The sequence below is a fragment of the Diabrotica virgifera genome, chromosome 5 (genome assembly GCF_917563875.1).
Source record: "Diabrotica virgifera virgifera chromosome 5, PGI_DIABVI_V3a".
Lineage (NCBI taxonomy): Eukaryota > Metazoa > Arthropoda > Insecta > Coleoptera > Chrysomelidae > Diabrotica > Diabrotica virgifera.
This window is the reverse complement of record NC_065447.1, coordinates 169786652-169802110: the sequence shown is the minus strand read 5'-3', so window position 1 is coordinate 169802110 and position 15459 is coordinate 169786652. Positions and strand designations below refer to the sequence as shown.

The following is a 15459-nucleotide window of genomic DNA, read 5'->3' as shown; positions in this document are numbered from 1 at the left end:
TCCATTCGTTTCTTTTCCTGTTTTTAGGTATTGCGGGTATTTTCTGTTGTTTAAAATATAAGACAGTTTTCCGAATGATGCTCAGGCCAAGTATATACGAATGTCTTATACAGTATGGTGCAAATGAAAGGAATAAATTCGTTATTTCGTAAATCGGCGACGATAAGGAAAAATACCAAAACAGGTCGATTTTTATTTTTAAATTATGATATTTTGGCATGTATGTTATACTAGTGACGTCATCCATCTAGACGTGATGATGTAATCGATGATTTTTTTTAAATAGGAATAGGGGTCGTGTGCTAGCTCATTTGAAAGTTTATTTAATTCTCTATTCAGTAGTATAAAAATTTACATAATTATTTATACAGGGTGTCAATGTGTCAAAAACAAATTTATTAAATTATTTGACAAAAAGAAGAATATATAATATATTATGTAATTTATATAATTCAAGATACATTTTACTGTTGCCCGAAAACAGAAAAAATGTTTATTTCACAAATAAACATTGCTTTTCGATTAAATACAATGTTCAAGCCAGCCACCTGCTTCTTGGAAGTTTGAACATTTAATTTAACCGAAAAGGAATGTTTATTTGTAAAACAAACATTTTTTCTGATTATAGCAGCAATAAAATGTATTTTGAATTAAATAAATTAAATGCATTCTTCTTTTTTTGTCAAATAATTTAATTAAAAAAAATTTGGACACCCTGTATAAATAATAATGTAAATTGTTATATTGCTCAATAGAGAATTAAATAACCTTTCAAATGAGATAGCACACGACCCCTATTCTCATTTAAAAAAATCGTCGATTACGTCATCACGCCCAGATGGATGACGTCACTAGTATGACATATATGCCAAAATATAATTTAAAAATAAAAATCGACCTGTTTCGGGATTTTTCCTTAAAGTCGCCATCTTACGAAATAACGAATTTATTCCTTTCATTTGCACCATACTGTATATAATTTTATTTAATGTCTATGTAAAGATTGCTCCACTATGGTTCTCCACTGTATCCTATTTTTCGCCTTCTCTTTCCAGTCTGTAATTTTCATCGATCCTATCTCTTCCTGAAACTTTTCGTGCTATCTTTTTCTTGCTCTACCTACTATGGTTCTCCACTGTATCCTATTTTTCGCCTTCTCTTTCCAGTCTGTAATTTTCATCGATCCTATCTCTTCCTGAAACTTTTCGTGCTATCTTTTTCTTGCTCTACCTCGTCTGCTTGTCAAAACTGGTCTTCTTAGCAGTACCTTCTTTGCCCTATCCATTCTCTCAACATGACCTGCTCACCTGATTCTTTGTGCGTCTATTATGACACCTAGATATGTAAAGTGCTTTACTCTTTTAAATTTATACTCTTTTACATCGAACGCTGTTAACTTGCATTTCTTCAGGCTCTCTTTCTCTAGGTGTTTCCTAGCACCATTTATTTCGATTTTACTTCATTTATTGCTAGGTCGAATTTTTTCTTCTCATCATTCTTTTTTAATTCGTTACTCGTTTTTGCTAGGAGCGCGGACCGTTTCTTGCTTTCCTATTCTGCTGTTCCTTACAATTATTTCCAAAACCTCTATTAAATAACAGTGTTGATAGAGGGCCACCTTGTCTATGTGCTTTTTTGACTACAAACTCTTCCGATTTGTGACTGTTCCACACTATTTCGTTGATTATCATATTTAAGGTCATTCTTATTAATAGTTTTTCTGGTATTTTCAGTTGTCTCTGGTATTTTCAGGGCCGGAATAGCTCAGGCGGTAGTATGTCTAACTTCCATGCAGGTAGGCCGGGGTTCAAATCCCAGCGCCGGCGAGAACATCTAGATTCTAGATATTTTTAAAAATGTCTACAGGCCCCAGGTCGACTCAGCCTGAATAAAATGAGTACCTTGGGTAAAACCAGGGGTAATAATAGGCGGTTAAAACATAGCGCTGTTACCTTCCTTGTATACCATAGGCCCTAGATATAGCAGAGTACCCTGCCATAATCCAAAAACCGCGGTAACGGTATAAAACGGGATACTATTATTATTTATTCAGTTATCTTAAGGTACGTATCCATACAAGGGCGAACCCCGCTCCGTGTAGCAGCTCCACATGTAGATACGTCGGTGAACCCGCTCGGCGCTCACCCTCTTCGATCCAACCGGTTTGCGGTTTATATTGTGACATGATTATGTCATCCGACTGTTTTCAGCTACTGGCCTATTTTAATTTAACAGACCCTTTTTTTGTGTGCTGAATTTGTTTGTGAATGCTTTTAAAAGGGGGACGTTTTTAACAGGTACACACCGATATTTCTTTTTCATTCTAGAAAATGCTTATTTGATATTTATGTAAATAACCCTTCGATTGTTATTCTAGAATAAGATGAATTCTTCCGTAATAATCTTTCTTATTCTGGAACATTGTAATAATGTATAAATAGGGGTTTTTGGAATTAGTAGGTCAGTTGTGAATTTGAAACCGTCGGTGTACTTTTGAATTTGTAATTAGATAAATTAGTAGATTTGGTGTAATAAATAAATTAGATATCGTAGTTTGTAAAATAAAAGATATAAATTCAGTGTTTTTCATTTGTTTAGAAGTAAGTTATTAAAAATAAATAAAGTCAACTAAAACTAAACATTAGTGCCTAAAAGATCATAGAAAAGTCAGTTTTGTAACATTGGTGTCAGAAGTGGGATGCATTAATTCAATTGAGAGAGCACGTGTTGGAGTTCGACGTGCAAAAGTTAGCCATGCCAAAGTTAGAATGCCGCCACTTAGACTGGAGAGTTATCCGAAATATGGTAGAAGAAATTTTATAAGACACCGAGGTCCAGGTGTTAGTCTGTTCCAATCCGCATAGTTACTGGTGCGGAGCGAAGACCGTCCCCTGCCACTTTTATACAACTGGGAGTTGTAAAAGAGGGTCCAGTTGCAGATACCGGCATCCAGTTCGAGTCCCGACGAGGTTCGAGGAGGAACCTTCTTTGAAGGAGGGGACAATGTGACATGATTATGTCACCCGACTGTTTTCCGCTACTGGCATATTTTAATTTAACAGACCCTTTTTTGTTTTCTGAATTTGTTTGTGAATGCTTTTTAACAGGTACACACCTCGATATTTATTTTTCATTCTAGAAAATGCTTATTTGATATTTATGTAAATAACCCGATTGTTATTCTAGAATAATATGAATTCTTCCGTAATCTTTCTTATTCTGGAACATTGTAATAATGTATAAATAGGGGTTTTTGGAATTAGTAGGTCAGTTGTGAATTTGAAACCGTCGGTGTACTTTTGAATTTGTAATTAGATAAATTAGTAGATTTGGTGTAATAAATAAATTAGATGTCGTAGTTTGTAAAGTAAAAGATATAAATTCAGTGTTTTTCAGTATTTGTTTAGAAGTAAGTTATTAAAAATAAATAAAGTCAACTAAAACTAAACATTAGTGCCTAAAAGATCATAGAAAAGTCAGTTTTGTAAGAATATGTAGTGGAGCTCATACCATATCCATTCGAGCTGGTTCAGGAGCGGGGTTCACCCTTGTATGGATACGTACCTTTAGTGCTTCGTTCATTTTTTGTATCATTTTTATCATAAACTTGTTTAAGTCAATGAATAGCGCTTGGTCTGAAGCAAGCTTTAGCAAGGGTTTGAAAATCCTAATGTGCTGCATTTTATTTAGGCCTACGAGAAATCGTATCAAACATAATATCCCTCTTATAAATCCTTTTCTTTCTTTTCAGTGAAACTAAACTTCACAAACGTACTGAAAATGCAAATAAACCAACTCGAAATTTGACCTACAACCCGTCAGAACATCCCTATGGACTTCTACCGCCACCCTACCATTGCGGTAAATTTCTGAGATGCAGGAAAATACCCTTCCAGTTGCCGTATGACATATGGTGGCAACACACTCACTCACAGTTGCCAGGAAAAGATTCTGTGCCTTCATGGAATTACAGGTAAGTCGATAGAAAATGTCAATAATAATAATAATAATTGTTGTTTTAGAATGTCTGCTCAATAATATTAAACAAATTATAATTGTTTTGATATAAATGCTGTTTTTCTCTTTTCTCATTTTCTACATTTGTTTTTGTAATACAGTAGAACCTCGCAAATCCGAACCCCGCTAATCCGAATGTTCGGCAAATCCGAACCAACGGAAAGTGAAAACCATAAGAAAATTCAAGACAAAAACTTAAAAACATGTTTTTTATACAGAGTAAAACCAGAAAATTTAACAATGTACGATTAATAGGGCTTTGACTTTTAAAATTTCTTAAAAATGAATACATACTTTATATGTAGTGCTTATAAAGGTTAAACATTACGTCGGTTCTCTTGTAGTCAACTTGACTCCAAAAATATTCAGCATTCAAACATTCTCAAAGAAGTCGGTCATTTTCTTCTGACGCATGGAGGTGTACCGATTTGACGCAGCGATGTTGAACCATTTAAGCATAAACATTATATCGACCAGTAACGCAGCAGAGTTCTGCTCCACATAACGTACGTAGAGCCACATCCAGAGCTTTAGTGACATCTGCGTGTGACACTCGATCTGGCACGGAAGCTTCTTCCTTGCTTTCTTCATCTTCATTAGGGTTGCCTTTACGTTGAACCAAGTCTACAATGTCTTCATCCATAAATTCTTGATGCCCATTGTTGTCCGCTTCAGTTCATTCTGTAATTGCACTTTCTTCTTCAGTTTCAAATCCTGGTTGACGACTTCTAGGAGGTCATCTTGTAACGGAGCTTGGAAAAATGGAGCTTCTTTAAATTGTAAATCTGGCCACAACTTCAACAATTTTCTAATTAAAGTCTCAGGGCAGTTGTCTCAGGCCTAAGCCACCCAATAAATTACATCTTTTATTATGATATTTTTCAGGTTGTCAATAATGGAAATTTCCTCACCTAATATAGCCTGTATCGTAAGATGGGGTTACTTTGATCAAAATTAATCTTTCATCGCACCTAGAAATCATAAAGTTATGATTTAGTTTTTGAAAAAAATATATTTAAATCGGTTTTTACTTAGCTATTACACTATATAAAAATATTCTCAAAAAATAAAATATTTTAATAGAAAAAAAAAAAGGTAAATGCCTGATCAAAGTTACACTTCAAGTGGGGTTACTTTGATCACACATACAATTTACCTGATATTTGTATTGTAAGCCCTAAAATTAAAAAACAAAATATTAGAAAAAGTGTTGTTATGTTTGCTAATAATTTCGCCGTACGGTAGATTCTTCTTTATCGCCTGGACGTGGCTCACTTGACCTGTGTTTGGATGGTTGAAACTTTGATTTATCCATCTGATCTAAACACTGTCTTAAAAGGATAGGAAAACGATCTTTAGGCACAGTAGTTAGACGTAAATTTTGTAGTTTCCAAGTTGTTAGTGTAGCATGCCATGCGCTCTTCATGGGTCTAAAAAATCCGACATCTAGGGGTTGGCACAGATGAGTCGAATTTGGCACTAAGCAAACGAAACTGATGTTGTTCTCATTGCATCTTTTTATTACATCCCCATCTAGGTGTGAAGAAAGGTTATCTCCTAAGAGTACTTTTCTGCATTGTAATCTTTTGACATGCGGTAGAAAGGAGGTCATAAACCAGTCGCGAAAAGTGACTGTATCTATCCAACCGCTAAGTGTTCTATTGTATCTACTGCCTCTCGAACAATATGGTTGATCGCAACAAGGTGCTCCAACAGGACCACTTTCTTTCCACGTGTCATAAAGATGGGTAACTTTATAGATAATGTAAGGAGGTAACAGTATTCCACTAGCAGAACCACAAATCATTATACTAGTTGCCGTCTTAAAATGATTACATATTTTTTCGGGGTATTTTACCCCTCGTTTGTATACTCCCCATTTTTTTCCTGGGTCGTCAGATACATTGGACTCATCATAATTAAATATGTTTTCAGATGGTACATCTTTTAAAGTATCTGATAAGTTTGCAAAATAAGCCTCATTCGTTTCTCTGGTTATTTTACTTCGTACTTGTTTAATGTTTGTGGATAAACGTTGGCCAAATTAATTTTTGTGTCGTATTAATAGACTAAGGGCCCAATCTTTTCCCGGCATGTTATTGACAAACTTTATTGACCACCCTTCCTTGACGTTCCAAATAACATTTGGCCATCATTCTTATATCGCGTAAAGTTTGCGGAAAACCCCAATCTGCACACTTAGCCGCTGCTGCTAAAATAGCTTTTTCTTCAACATGACTGAAAACCGGCTGAGCTCCTGGATTTTTAATATGTGCCCCTTTGAATTTGTTACGAAGTGTTCCAAACGGAATTTTATAAGTTGCTGAAGCTTCTCTTAAGGCAAGACTTCCAGTAACGATATCATTAAGTGCTCGTTCTACCGTTTCTTCATCGTAATTTTTGTAAGGCCTACTGCCAAGACGTTTTGTGTACGTACACACCATATTTCTGAAAAAGAAAATGTACACTAGTAGACTATTTTATACGCTGGGGTTACTTTGATCACTGATTAAAGAAGCCCCACCTCTCCGATCAAAGTTACCCCGCGACACAATATTAAAAATAAAAATATGGTAAAATACAGTACGTTAAAATTTGAGGTTAAACCTGCATCATGAAAGTACCTATATTAACATAACGAAATGATTTTGTTACCTAAATAACATGCCTATAGCTTACCATAGAAGTAATTTTGGTGCTAAAATATGCACAAATTATTGTTTCTTATAATAATACTTACATGTATGTATATTTGCCAGAGAACACGTGAAACACGACTCACACGGTTAACAATAACATTCCACTCTTGCCACGTATAAAAATTACATCGAAATATTCGATCAGTTTCGATTGAAATGAAATATATTTTAGGCGGGAAGTTATGATTAAAGTAGCCCCCAGAGATTAAAGTAGCCCCATCTTACGGCACTATTTTTTTTTTCTACAAACACCCTGGTCCATGGGCTGCAATAATGGGTCACATTTGGTAGTAGGAAAACAGCTTTCATCACATATACTCGTAAGTTCCTTTACTTCAGTGTGTGATGTGGCATTGTCTAAGAAAAGTAGGGCTCTATTGGGAATTTGGGAAAGCCCACTTCCTTATTGAATTTCGAAACGGTTGGAAGAAATTGTTTTTCAAACCATTCCTTAAAAAGTGCACTATTCATCCATGCTTTCCTTTGGGTTCTATAATAAACAAAGTGTTCATGTTAACGTCTTTCAAAGCTCGTGGTTTTTTAGATTTGCCAATGACTGTTAGGGATTTTTTTGGTTGCCGAAGCATTACAACAGGCCATAACCGCCAAATGTTGCTTATTTATAGGCTAACTTTTGGATAATCCGAACTTTTCGTAATCCGAACAGGCTGTCCCCCAATCAGTTCGGATTTGTGGGGTTTTACTGTATATCATTCAGGTCGTTCCCCCTCCTACCTCTTGTTTTTCTATATTTGTTAGCTTCAAAACATTTGCTCCTCAGTGCGATTATAAATATCCTTAGTTAATGATGGATTGTCTTTATTGAAATACATCAAGGAGTTCTTCCCTATATGCTTTATAGTTAATGGATTTTGGGAAGAGCTATGACCTTGAAAATGTCACAAATATAACTAAATATCTCTTCTTACTCAGACACTTTGAAGTCTTTTACAATATTTTAGGATTGAAAATATTTAGTTATATTATTAAGGTATTGGATTTTGACTTTCTATAGCAAATTATGCAAAAATACAAAGATTGCGCTGGGCAGGTCGTCTTATAAGAATGGATAATGACAGAACACCTAGTAGAACGCTTAGCGGAAATATGGTGGGACGTCAGCCAGTAGGAAGACCAAGGAAGAGGTGGATAGATGAAGTGAGAACAGATGCTAAAGAGATATTGAGGGTGGACAACTGGAGGATAGCAGCCTGAGACAGAGATACTTGGAGGTGGAAGCTGGGGAGGCCAGGGCCCGACTTGGGCTCTAGCGCCATAGCAGAGAAATTGGAATTTGACAAGAGCTATGAATTATGGCGATTTAGTACACAAGTTAATTTTCAAGCTCATAGCTCTTCCCAAAATCTTATCTATACCTTGCATTAAGTATATTGTTTATACAGTTGAACCCACTTATTCGAATAGCCTTCGTGTCAAGCAAAAGTATTCCTATATCCGGTATATTCTAATAACCGATTATTGGTGGCTAGTACAAACATTTCGGGACCTCAAATTTCTATTCCTTAACCCTTCCATTGCTGACGAAATATAGGTACCTAAGGTGCCTTGGGTGATAACTCAATTTTTCGCTGCATTTAGAGTGTACTGTTTTGGTCGAGATGGCCCTGGAATTGCTTCATCCATAATATGAATCTAAACTGACGTTATAAATACACTTTCATCTATGTACTCAATAGAAATATAACTTATTTCAGCCAAAGTCAAACTAGATGAATGTTGTGCATGTGCATATCTGCATATGACGCCTGAAGCCGTCATGCGCACTCGGCAGTAATGCCGAGTCCTCATTCCGTAGACTTCATGAGCATTCAAATAATTAAACCGTTGTTCCTATAACCTAATAAACGGGTTCGTCTGTATTTTTATATTCTAATTTCTTTCTCTCCCCCCTTGTTCTCAATGTATTGCAATACATTGACGTGGATGTCCAACTTTTCTACCTATATTCTTCGCCTCAACCTTTATTCTTCTTAGCCCCACTCGTTTTTTGTTACTCATTATTCTGGTTTATTTATAAAAAATGTTATTCCGGTATCGATCGCTCTATTTCGCATTTGTGTGTAATCTTGAGTTGTTAATATTTATGTTCTTGCTCTTTCGTTTTGCTTTTTGTCCGTCTCCCTTTCACCTCCCACTCCACCTCGCTTGTATTTCTCATATCTCTTTTTGTTTTATCATTTTATGAGTATTCTTTTTTATCTCTTATTGTCTCGTGTCTCTAGTTATGGATACTTCACACTCCTTTTTAAATTATCTTACATTCTTTTCTCACTCTGATCAATTTTTACTCATTTTTAACCCTTTTAAGACACCCCTAAGTCTCATTCTTTTTCGCTTTCGTTTCCTCTCTCTTTACGAGTTTCATTTTCTTGTCACCTCTTTAGCACTTTGCTTTTCTCAATTATGTATCTCTTAATATGACATTTAATAGGAGCTTTTTTGTTGATAAGCATTCTTTGAAAGGCGCAATAAAGGTAAAGAGGTTGTGAAAATCATAAGTAGAGAGAAAGAAACATTGGGATATGCTCTTAAATTATTTAAGTACATACATGTCATGTTCTATGGTGATTTCTTAAATTTTGCGTAGGAAAATAAGAACAAACGTCTACAACATCAAAAATACGACAGGAGCATGCGAACCGCAGGCCTGTAATTGTAAACCTTCCAGCAATTGTGGAGATGACTGCATCAATCGACTGGTGTATTCGGAATGTCCGGCTTCCCACAGATGTCTAAATCAGAAGATACAAAGACACGAAGGGGCTCCAGGATTAGAAAAATTCATGACAGATGCAAAAGGTAAACATTTTTCATTACCCTGTCTTTAAACTAAACTGCGCGTCATAGAAAACGGGCACCCTAAAAAATTGGTTATTTTGGTGTCGCGTATCTCCTTAACCTGTTGTCCGATTTAAGTGATTTTTTGAATATGTTATAGCCTTATTCTTTGTCAATATCCCTGTAATAATATTTTTGCTAAACAGGTAAACTTTCATTGTATACCGGGTGTACGAATCAAACTGTGTTTTTTTCTCAAAGTTCGCAACACCCTGTGGAATATTCTAGCCTTTATAAAATACTGAAATTAAATCCCGACTATAGCCTCAGGTTTTCTGAACATTCTGTTTTTTGATTCATTCTCTTATGTTGGATAATACAAAAGTTATGTACTTTAACAACTAGTCATGTTCTTCATCAGTATAGGTTGTTTGTAAATAAGTGCGACAAACTTTAAGGGACAATTCTGCATGAAAAAATAATAACCGTTTGCTTTATAAACTTACGTCCGCAAATGCTTCGTTTACGAGATACGGGATGTTGAATTTTTTTTACAAACTGACGATTTATTTTATTGCCCTAAAACCGGTTGAGATATGCAAATGAAATTTTGTAGGTTCTAAGAGATAATTATTGCGAACTTTTTGACTTGCAATCGAGAATTTTATATTCACTATTGGCGTGCATACGGGTAATATGACCGATCATATTACCCGTATGCACGCCAATGGTGAATATAAAATTCTTAATTGTATGTCAAAAAATGTGCAATAACTACGTCTTAAAACCCACCAAATTTCATTTGCATATCTCAACCGATTTTAAAGCAATAAATAAATCGTCAGTTTGTAAGAAAAAATTCAACATCCCGTATCTCGCAAACGAAGCATTTGCGGACATACGATTATAAAGTAAACTGTCATTATTTTTTAATGCAGAATTACCCCTTAAAGTTTATCGCACTTGTTTAGAAACAACCTGTACTGAAAAAGAACATGGCTAATTGTTAAAGTACCTAACTTTTGTATTATCCAACATAAGCGAATGAATCGAAAAAGAGAATGTTGAGAAAACCTGAGGCTATAGTTGGGTTTTAATTTCAGTATTTTATAAATGCTAGGATATTCCACATGGTGTTGCGAACTTTGAGAAAAAAACACAGTTTGATTCGTACACCCGGTATACAACAAAAGTTTACCTGTTTAGCAAAAACATTATTACAGGGATATTGACAAAGAATAAGGCTATAAGATATTCAAAAAATCACTTAAATCGGACAACAGGTTTAGGAGATACACAACCTCAAAAATTACCAATTTTTTAGGGTGCCCGTTTTCTATGACGCGCAGTGTATATGTACTTCGTTTTTAAACTTGTAGGAGTAATTCAAATTGTAATTGGTCCAACCGCAGGCAAGTTTACTCCACAAAATTATGAAATTTTGACACTATTAACATTTATGAAATGTTGACACTATTGGCATTTAAATGTTCATAGGTTCATAAATTAAGTTATATCGGGCATTTTTTGTTTTTTCTGCGTTATTTCTCTAATTTTTAGATTTTTAGTTTACCTTTATAAAATAACCAATTATTTTTTTTAGAACTCTTTAGCGACATATTACATAGTATAATATGATAATTGTGGATTACCGTCAAAAGCCGACATGATCAACCAAAAAAGAAGATGAATCTGATGACGAAAATGAATAACCATTTTCAATTTTTACATGTTTACTCTGATTGGAGTACGAAGGGAACCATTCTCGTTGGAACTTTACCGCGCTGAGCAGATGGGACGTGAATTATAATTATAAATTGTAAAATTCCCTCATCTTCCTTAGTCTCAGCATCCGTTATGGCTTGCAAATTGTAGAAGCCTCGGAGGTGTTACCAGAGAAGGTTCCCATTATTTTCAGTCTGGTAGGATGTGGAACAACATTTTTTTTGGTGTTGTTTTATGTGCTATTAGATTGAAGACTTAGTCTTTTCCAATAATATCACTAGAAAAATCACCTGATTCATCTTCTTTTTTGGTTGACGATGTCAACCAATATGTTAATAAACATTCTGTTAATGACACTAATACGTGGCTAGACTTCTAAAAACAACTGTTTATTTTATTCAAGCAGACAAATCTAAAAATTAGAGGAATAACGCAAGAAACACAAAACAAACACAAAACGTCAATATAACTTAATTAACCTATGAATCAGCTTTCGCTAAAGTCAGTAATGAAGTAACAGATATACAAATATGTACTTCAAAGAGTCCGACAAGGATGTGTAATGTCACCTCTTATATTTAATTCATATTCAGACGCAATTTTCGAACAGGAATCCTGTTAAACGGCGAGCTATTAAACAATTTTATGTATGCCGATGATACCGTTATCTTCGCCGACACTGCATAAGGGTTACCACTTTTAATGAAGAAAGTAGCAGAGGTTAGTACAAAATATGGACTAAAAATTAACACTTCTAAAACTAAAGTCATGATCACTTCTAAAGTTACTTCTAAAACTGAAGTCAGCAAAGAAAGAATTGAGAGGGTACAGTTTACCATCAACCAAAAAGTAGTAGAATGTGTGCCAAAATACATGTACCTTGGTACTACATTACATGAGCAGTGGGACCACTCCACTCGCAAGAAAAAAGCTAAGAATAGAAAAAGCAAGGGCAGCGTTCATCCAAATGTCCAAGCTGTTCAAATTATACAATTTGAATTTAGAACTGAAACTCATGCCCGATTTCACCAACGATACCTAAATATTTAAGAATTGCCTTAGTGGGTTTAGGTACTTCCTAACTCTAAAACGGATTTCACCATACGATAAGAATTGCCTAAACCGCTTAAGCATTACCTTACGTTAGGATACGGATTTCGATCTCCCTAAACTTTAGGTATTACTTATCGTTGACAGTCAGGTTATATTTTTACAATTTTGACTAATGTACTTGTGACGTTTGTCAATAATTTGCTTCTTACCTTAATTTTTCTGTTATTCTGTAATATTAGGTAGGTATATTAGTTGTAATTTTGTATTTTCTTTTATATTATTAATATAATATGTGTTGGAAAATATAGAAAATCCTTTGGAGTTTTTTACAGGTCTGTTGACAAAATTATGTACTCTACCTACTACCTAACAAACTAGTGTTGTGTTTCAAAAACCCATTCATGATATAACTAAAAGTCTGTCATTAAAAAATTAATAATAAAAAGCAATTTTAAACATATTATTTATTTTAAAATTATTTCATTAATGACAATCCAACTTCAATTTTTCGTCATATTTGAAATTTACACTCTTTTCTTTTCCTCCATTTCACTGTACATATATACAAATAACATACAAGACTATATTTATTATATACAAACTTAATGCACAAAATAACTTTATACTAAATAAAATAACTATAACAGTACAAAACTGAATAAAACCAAATTGGCAAACAAACAATAATGACAAATAATCGAAAAAGTAAGGAAATGTCATCTTATTCTTCTTTTTATTTATCAAAAATAGTTCAAACGTACCCTAGGTAATACCTAGGAAAGCATTTCCTAGATAAGCAGTTCTTTTAGTTGTGAAATGCGATTGTTCCTAAGTATTGACTTAAGAAGTTCCTATCGATAAGAATTACTTAATAAGGCAACTGTTTAGGTATCGTTGGTGAAATCGGGCATCAGACTCCGATGTTATAATATAGTCTCCATCTTATTATATGGAGTAGAGTCTTGGACTCTAACGGAAGCAACAACGAAGAGACTGAAAGCGTTCGAAATGTGGACATATAGAAAAATTCTTAAGATATCATGGATGGACAAAATATCAAATGCCAAAATACTCCAAAAACTTAACAAAGAGAAGGAAATAATGTGCATGATGAAAAGAAGAAAATTAGAATATTTCGGCCACATCACAAGAAATGAAACAAAATATGACCTGTTAAAATGCATTTTGCAGAGAAAGGTGAATGGTAAAAGAGGCGTCGGAAGAAGAACATTTTGGCTCGGGAACCTGAGGACCTGGTTTGCGACATCGACTAGAGTACAGGGCTTTTCAAGGCAGCAGCTAATAAGATTATCATTGCCAGAATGATTGCCAACATTCGTAACGGATAGGCACCAGAAGAAGAGCAAGAACTTTGAATTTTAAATGTCAATAGTGTCAAAATTTCATAAATGCCAATAGTGTCAAAATTTCATAGTTTAGTGGAGTAAACTTGTCTGTGGTTGGACCAATTGAAAGGCTGGGTGCAATAACCGTCCACATGCACATTGCATAGTTTTGAGGAAAATGTGCATATATCGATCCTAAGGACTATTATGCTATTAACATTTGTTGTGCAATAACCGTCCACGTTATTCTTGCCGTGTAGGGCAAGAAATTTCATAAACTTAATTTCGACAAAAGTTGTCTTTGACTGGTCTTTGTACCAAACCCTTCAATTAAAAACAAGTATTACGGCGCGGTAAATTTGAATTACTCGTCCTAGTTTAAAAATAAGGTTTAAAACTGTTCAAATTTTTTTTGCTAGACCTTTAGTTGTTAGGACATTCAGCTATTTATCCTTATGTTTTTGTAGGTTGGGGTGTTAAAACGAAGCTTCCTATAAAACAGGGTGAATTCATTCTTGAATACGTCGGAGAAGTGGTGGCTGATCAAGAATTCAAAGAGCGCATGGGTACGATATACACAAACGATACACATCACTACTGTCTTCATTTAGATGGTGGCTTGGTGATTGACGGACATCGCATGGGAGGTGATGGAAGGTTCGTTAATCATTCTTGTGCCCCCAATTGCGAAATGCAAAAGTGGTCAGTGAATGGACAGTTCAGAATGGCCTTGTTTTCACTTAGAGATATTCAGGCTGGAGAGGAGTTAACTTATGACTATAACTTTTCTCTCTTCAATCCGGCTGAGGGACAAGTAAGTACGCTTTTTATAATATAATAACAAAATATTGTTAAGGTATTCATAAAGAGGACTCCTTGTGTAATACTTTCATTTACATCTCAATATACAGTATGTCCCTGTAAGGTGTATCCATATGGAAAACTTTTTTATTGTTAATTTTACGAAAAAAAGTTATTCTTTATAAAAAGCTCTGCATGGTCCAAAACCTAAGATTTAACCATCAAATATCAAATTTTTTGAATAGTATACGAGGTATGTCAAAAAGTTTGAATTTCACTCAAGAGTAAAGTAGCTTTATTTTTCGAATATTGGAAATTGCTATTATGAAAAGTTGTTTGGAATTAAAAACTATATTCTAATATGCAATTACATCCTTCTAATTGAAAAAAATTTTATTTTGAAAAGTTATGGATAACTCATTATTTTTTCAGTTATTTCAATTCTGATAACTCTTTTATTATTAATTTTACGAAAAAAGTGATTCTTAATAAAAAGTTCTGGATGGTCTAAAACTTAAAATACAACCATCTTATATAAAATTTTATCAATTTTATACGAGGTATGTCAAAAGAGATAAATTTAGATCAAAAGTAAGGTACCTTTATAGTTCAGAATATTTCAATTAGAAGAATGTAATTACATATTGAAACATAGTTTTTAATTCTAAATAACTTTTCATAATAACAATTTTCGATATTGTGAAAAATAAACGTATTTTACTCTTAAGTGAAATTCATATTTTTTGACATACCTCGTATAAAATTGATAAAATTTGACAAAAGATGGTTGCATTTTAGATTTTAGACCATGCAGAACTTTTTATTAAGAATCAATTTTTTTCGTAAAATTAATAATAAAAGAGTTATCTGAATTAAAATAACCGAAAATAATGTGTTATCCACATTTTTTCAAGAAAAAAATTTTCAATTAGAAGGATGTATTTGCATATTAGAATACAGTTTTTAATTCCAAACAACTTTTCATAATAGCAATTTTCAATATTGTGAAAAATAAAGCT

At 34.0% G+C, this 15459-nt stretch overlaps 1 protein-coding gene across 2 annotated transcripts in view; it reads left to right on the top strand.

The window, feature by feature from the left end:
• Positions 1 to 15459, top strand: part of LOC114330654 (histone-lysine N-methyltransferase ash1) — a 337142-nt gene that overhangs the window by 256719 nt on the left and 64964 nt on the right. For both annotated transcript variants that reach the window (XM_050650514.1, XM_050650513.1), the window contains 3 exons: positions 3752 to 3973; positions 9325 to 9536; positions 14107 to 14453. In XM_050650514.1, the coding sequence (XP_050506471.1) occupies positions 3752 to 3973; positions 9325 to 9536; positions 14107 to 14453 (781 nt within the window). The remainder of the gene's footprint in view (positions 1 to 3751; positions 3974 to 9324; positions 9537 to 14106; positions 14454 to 15459) is intronic.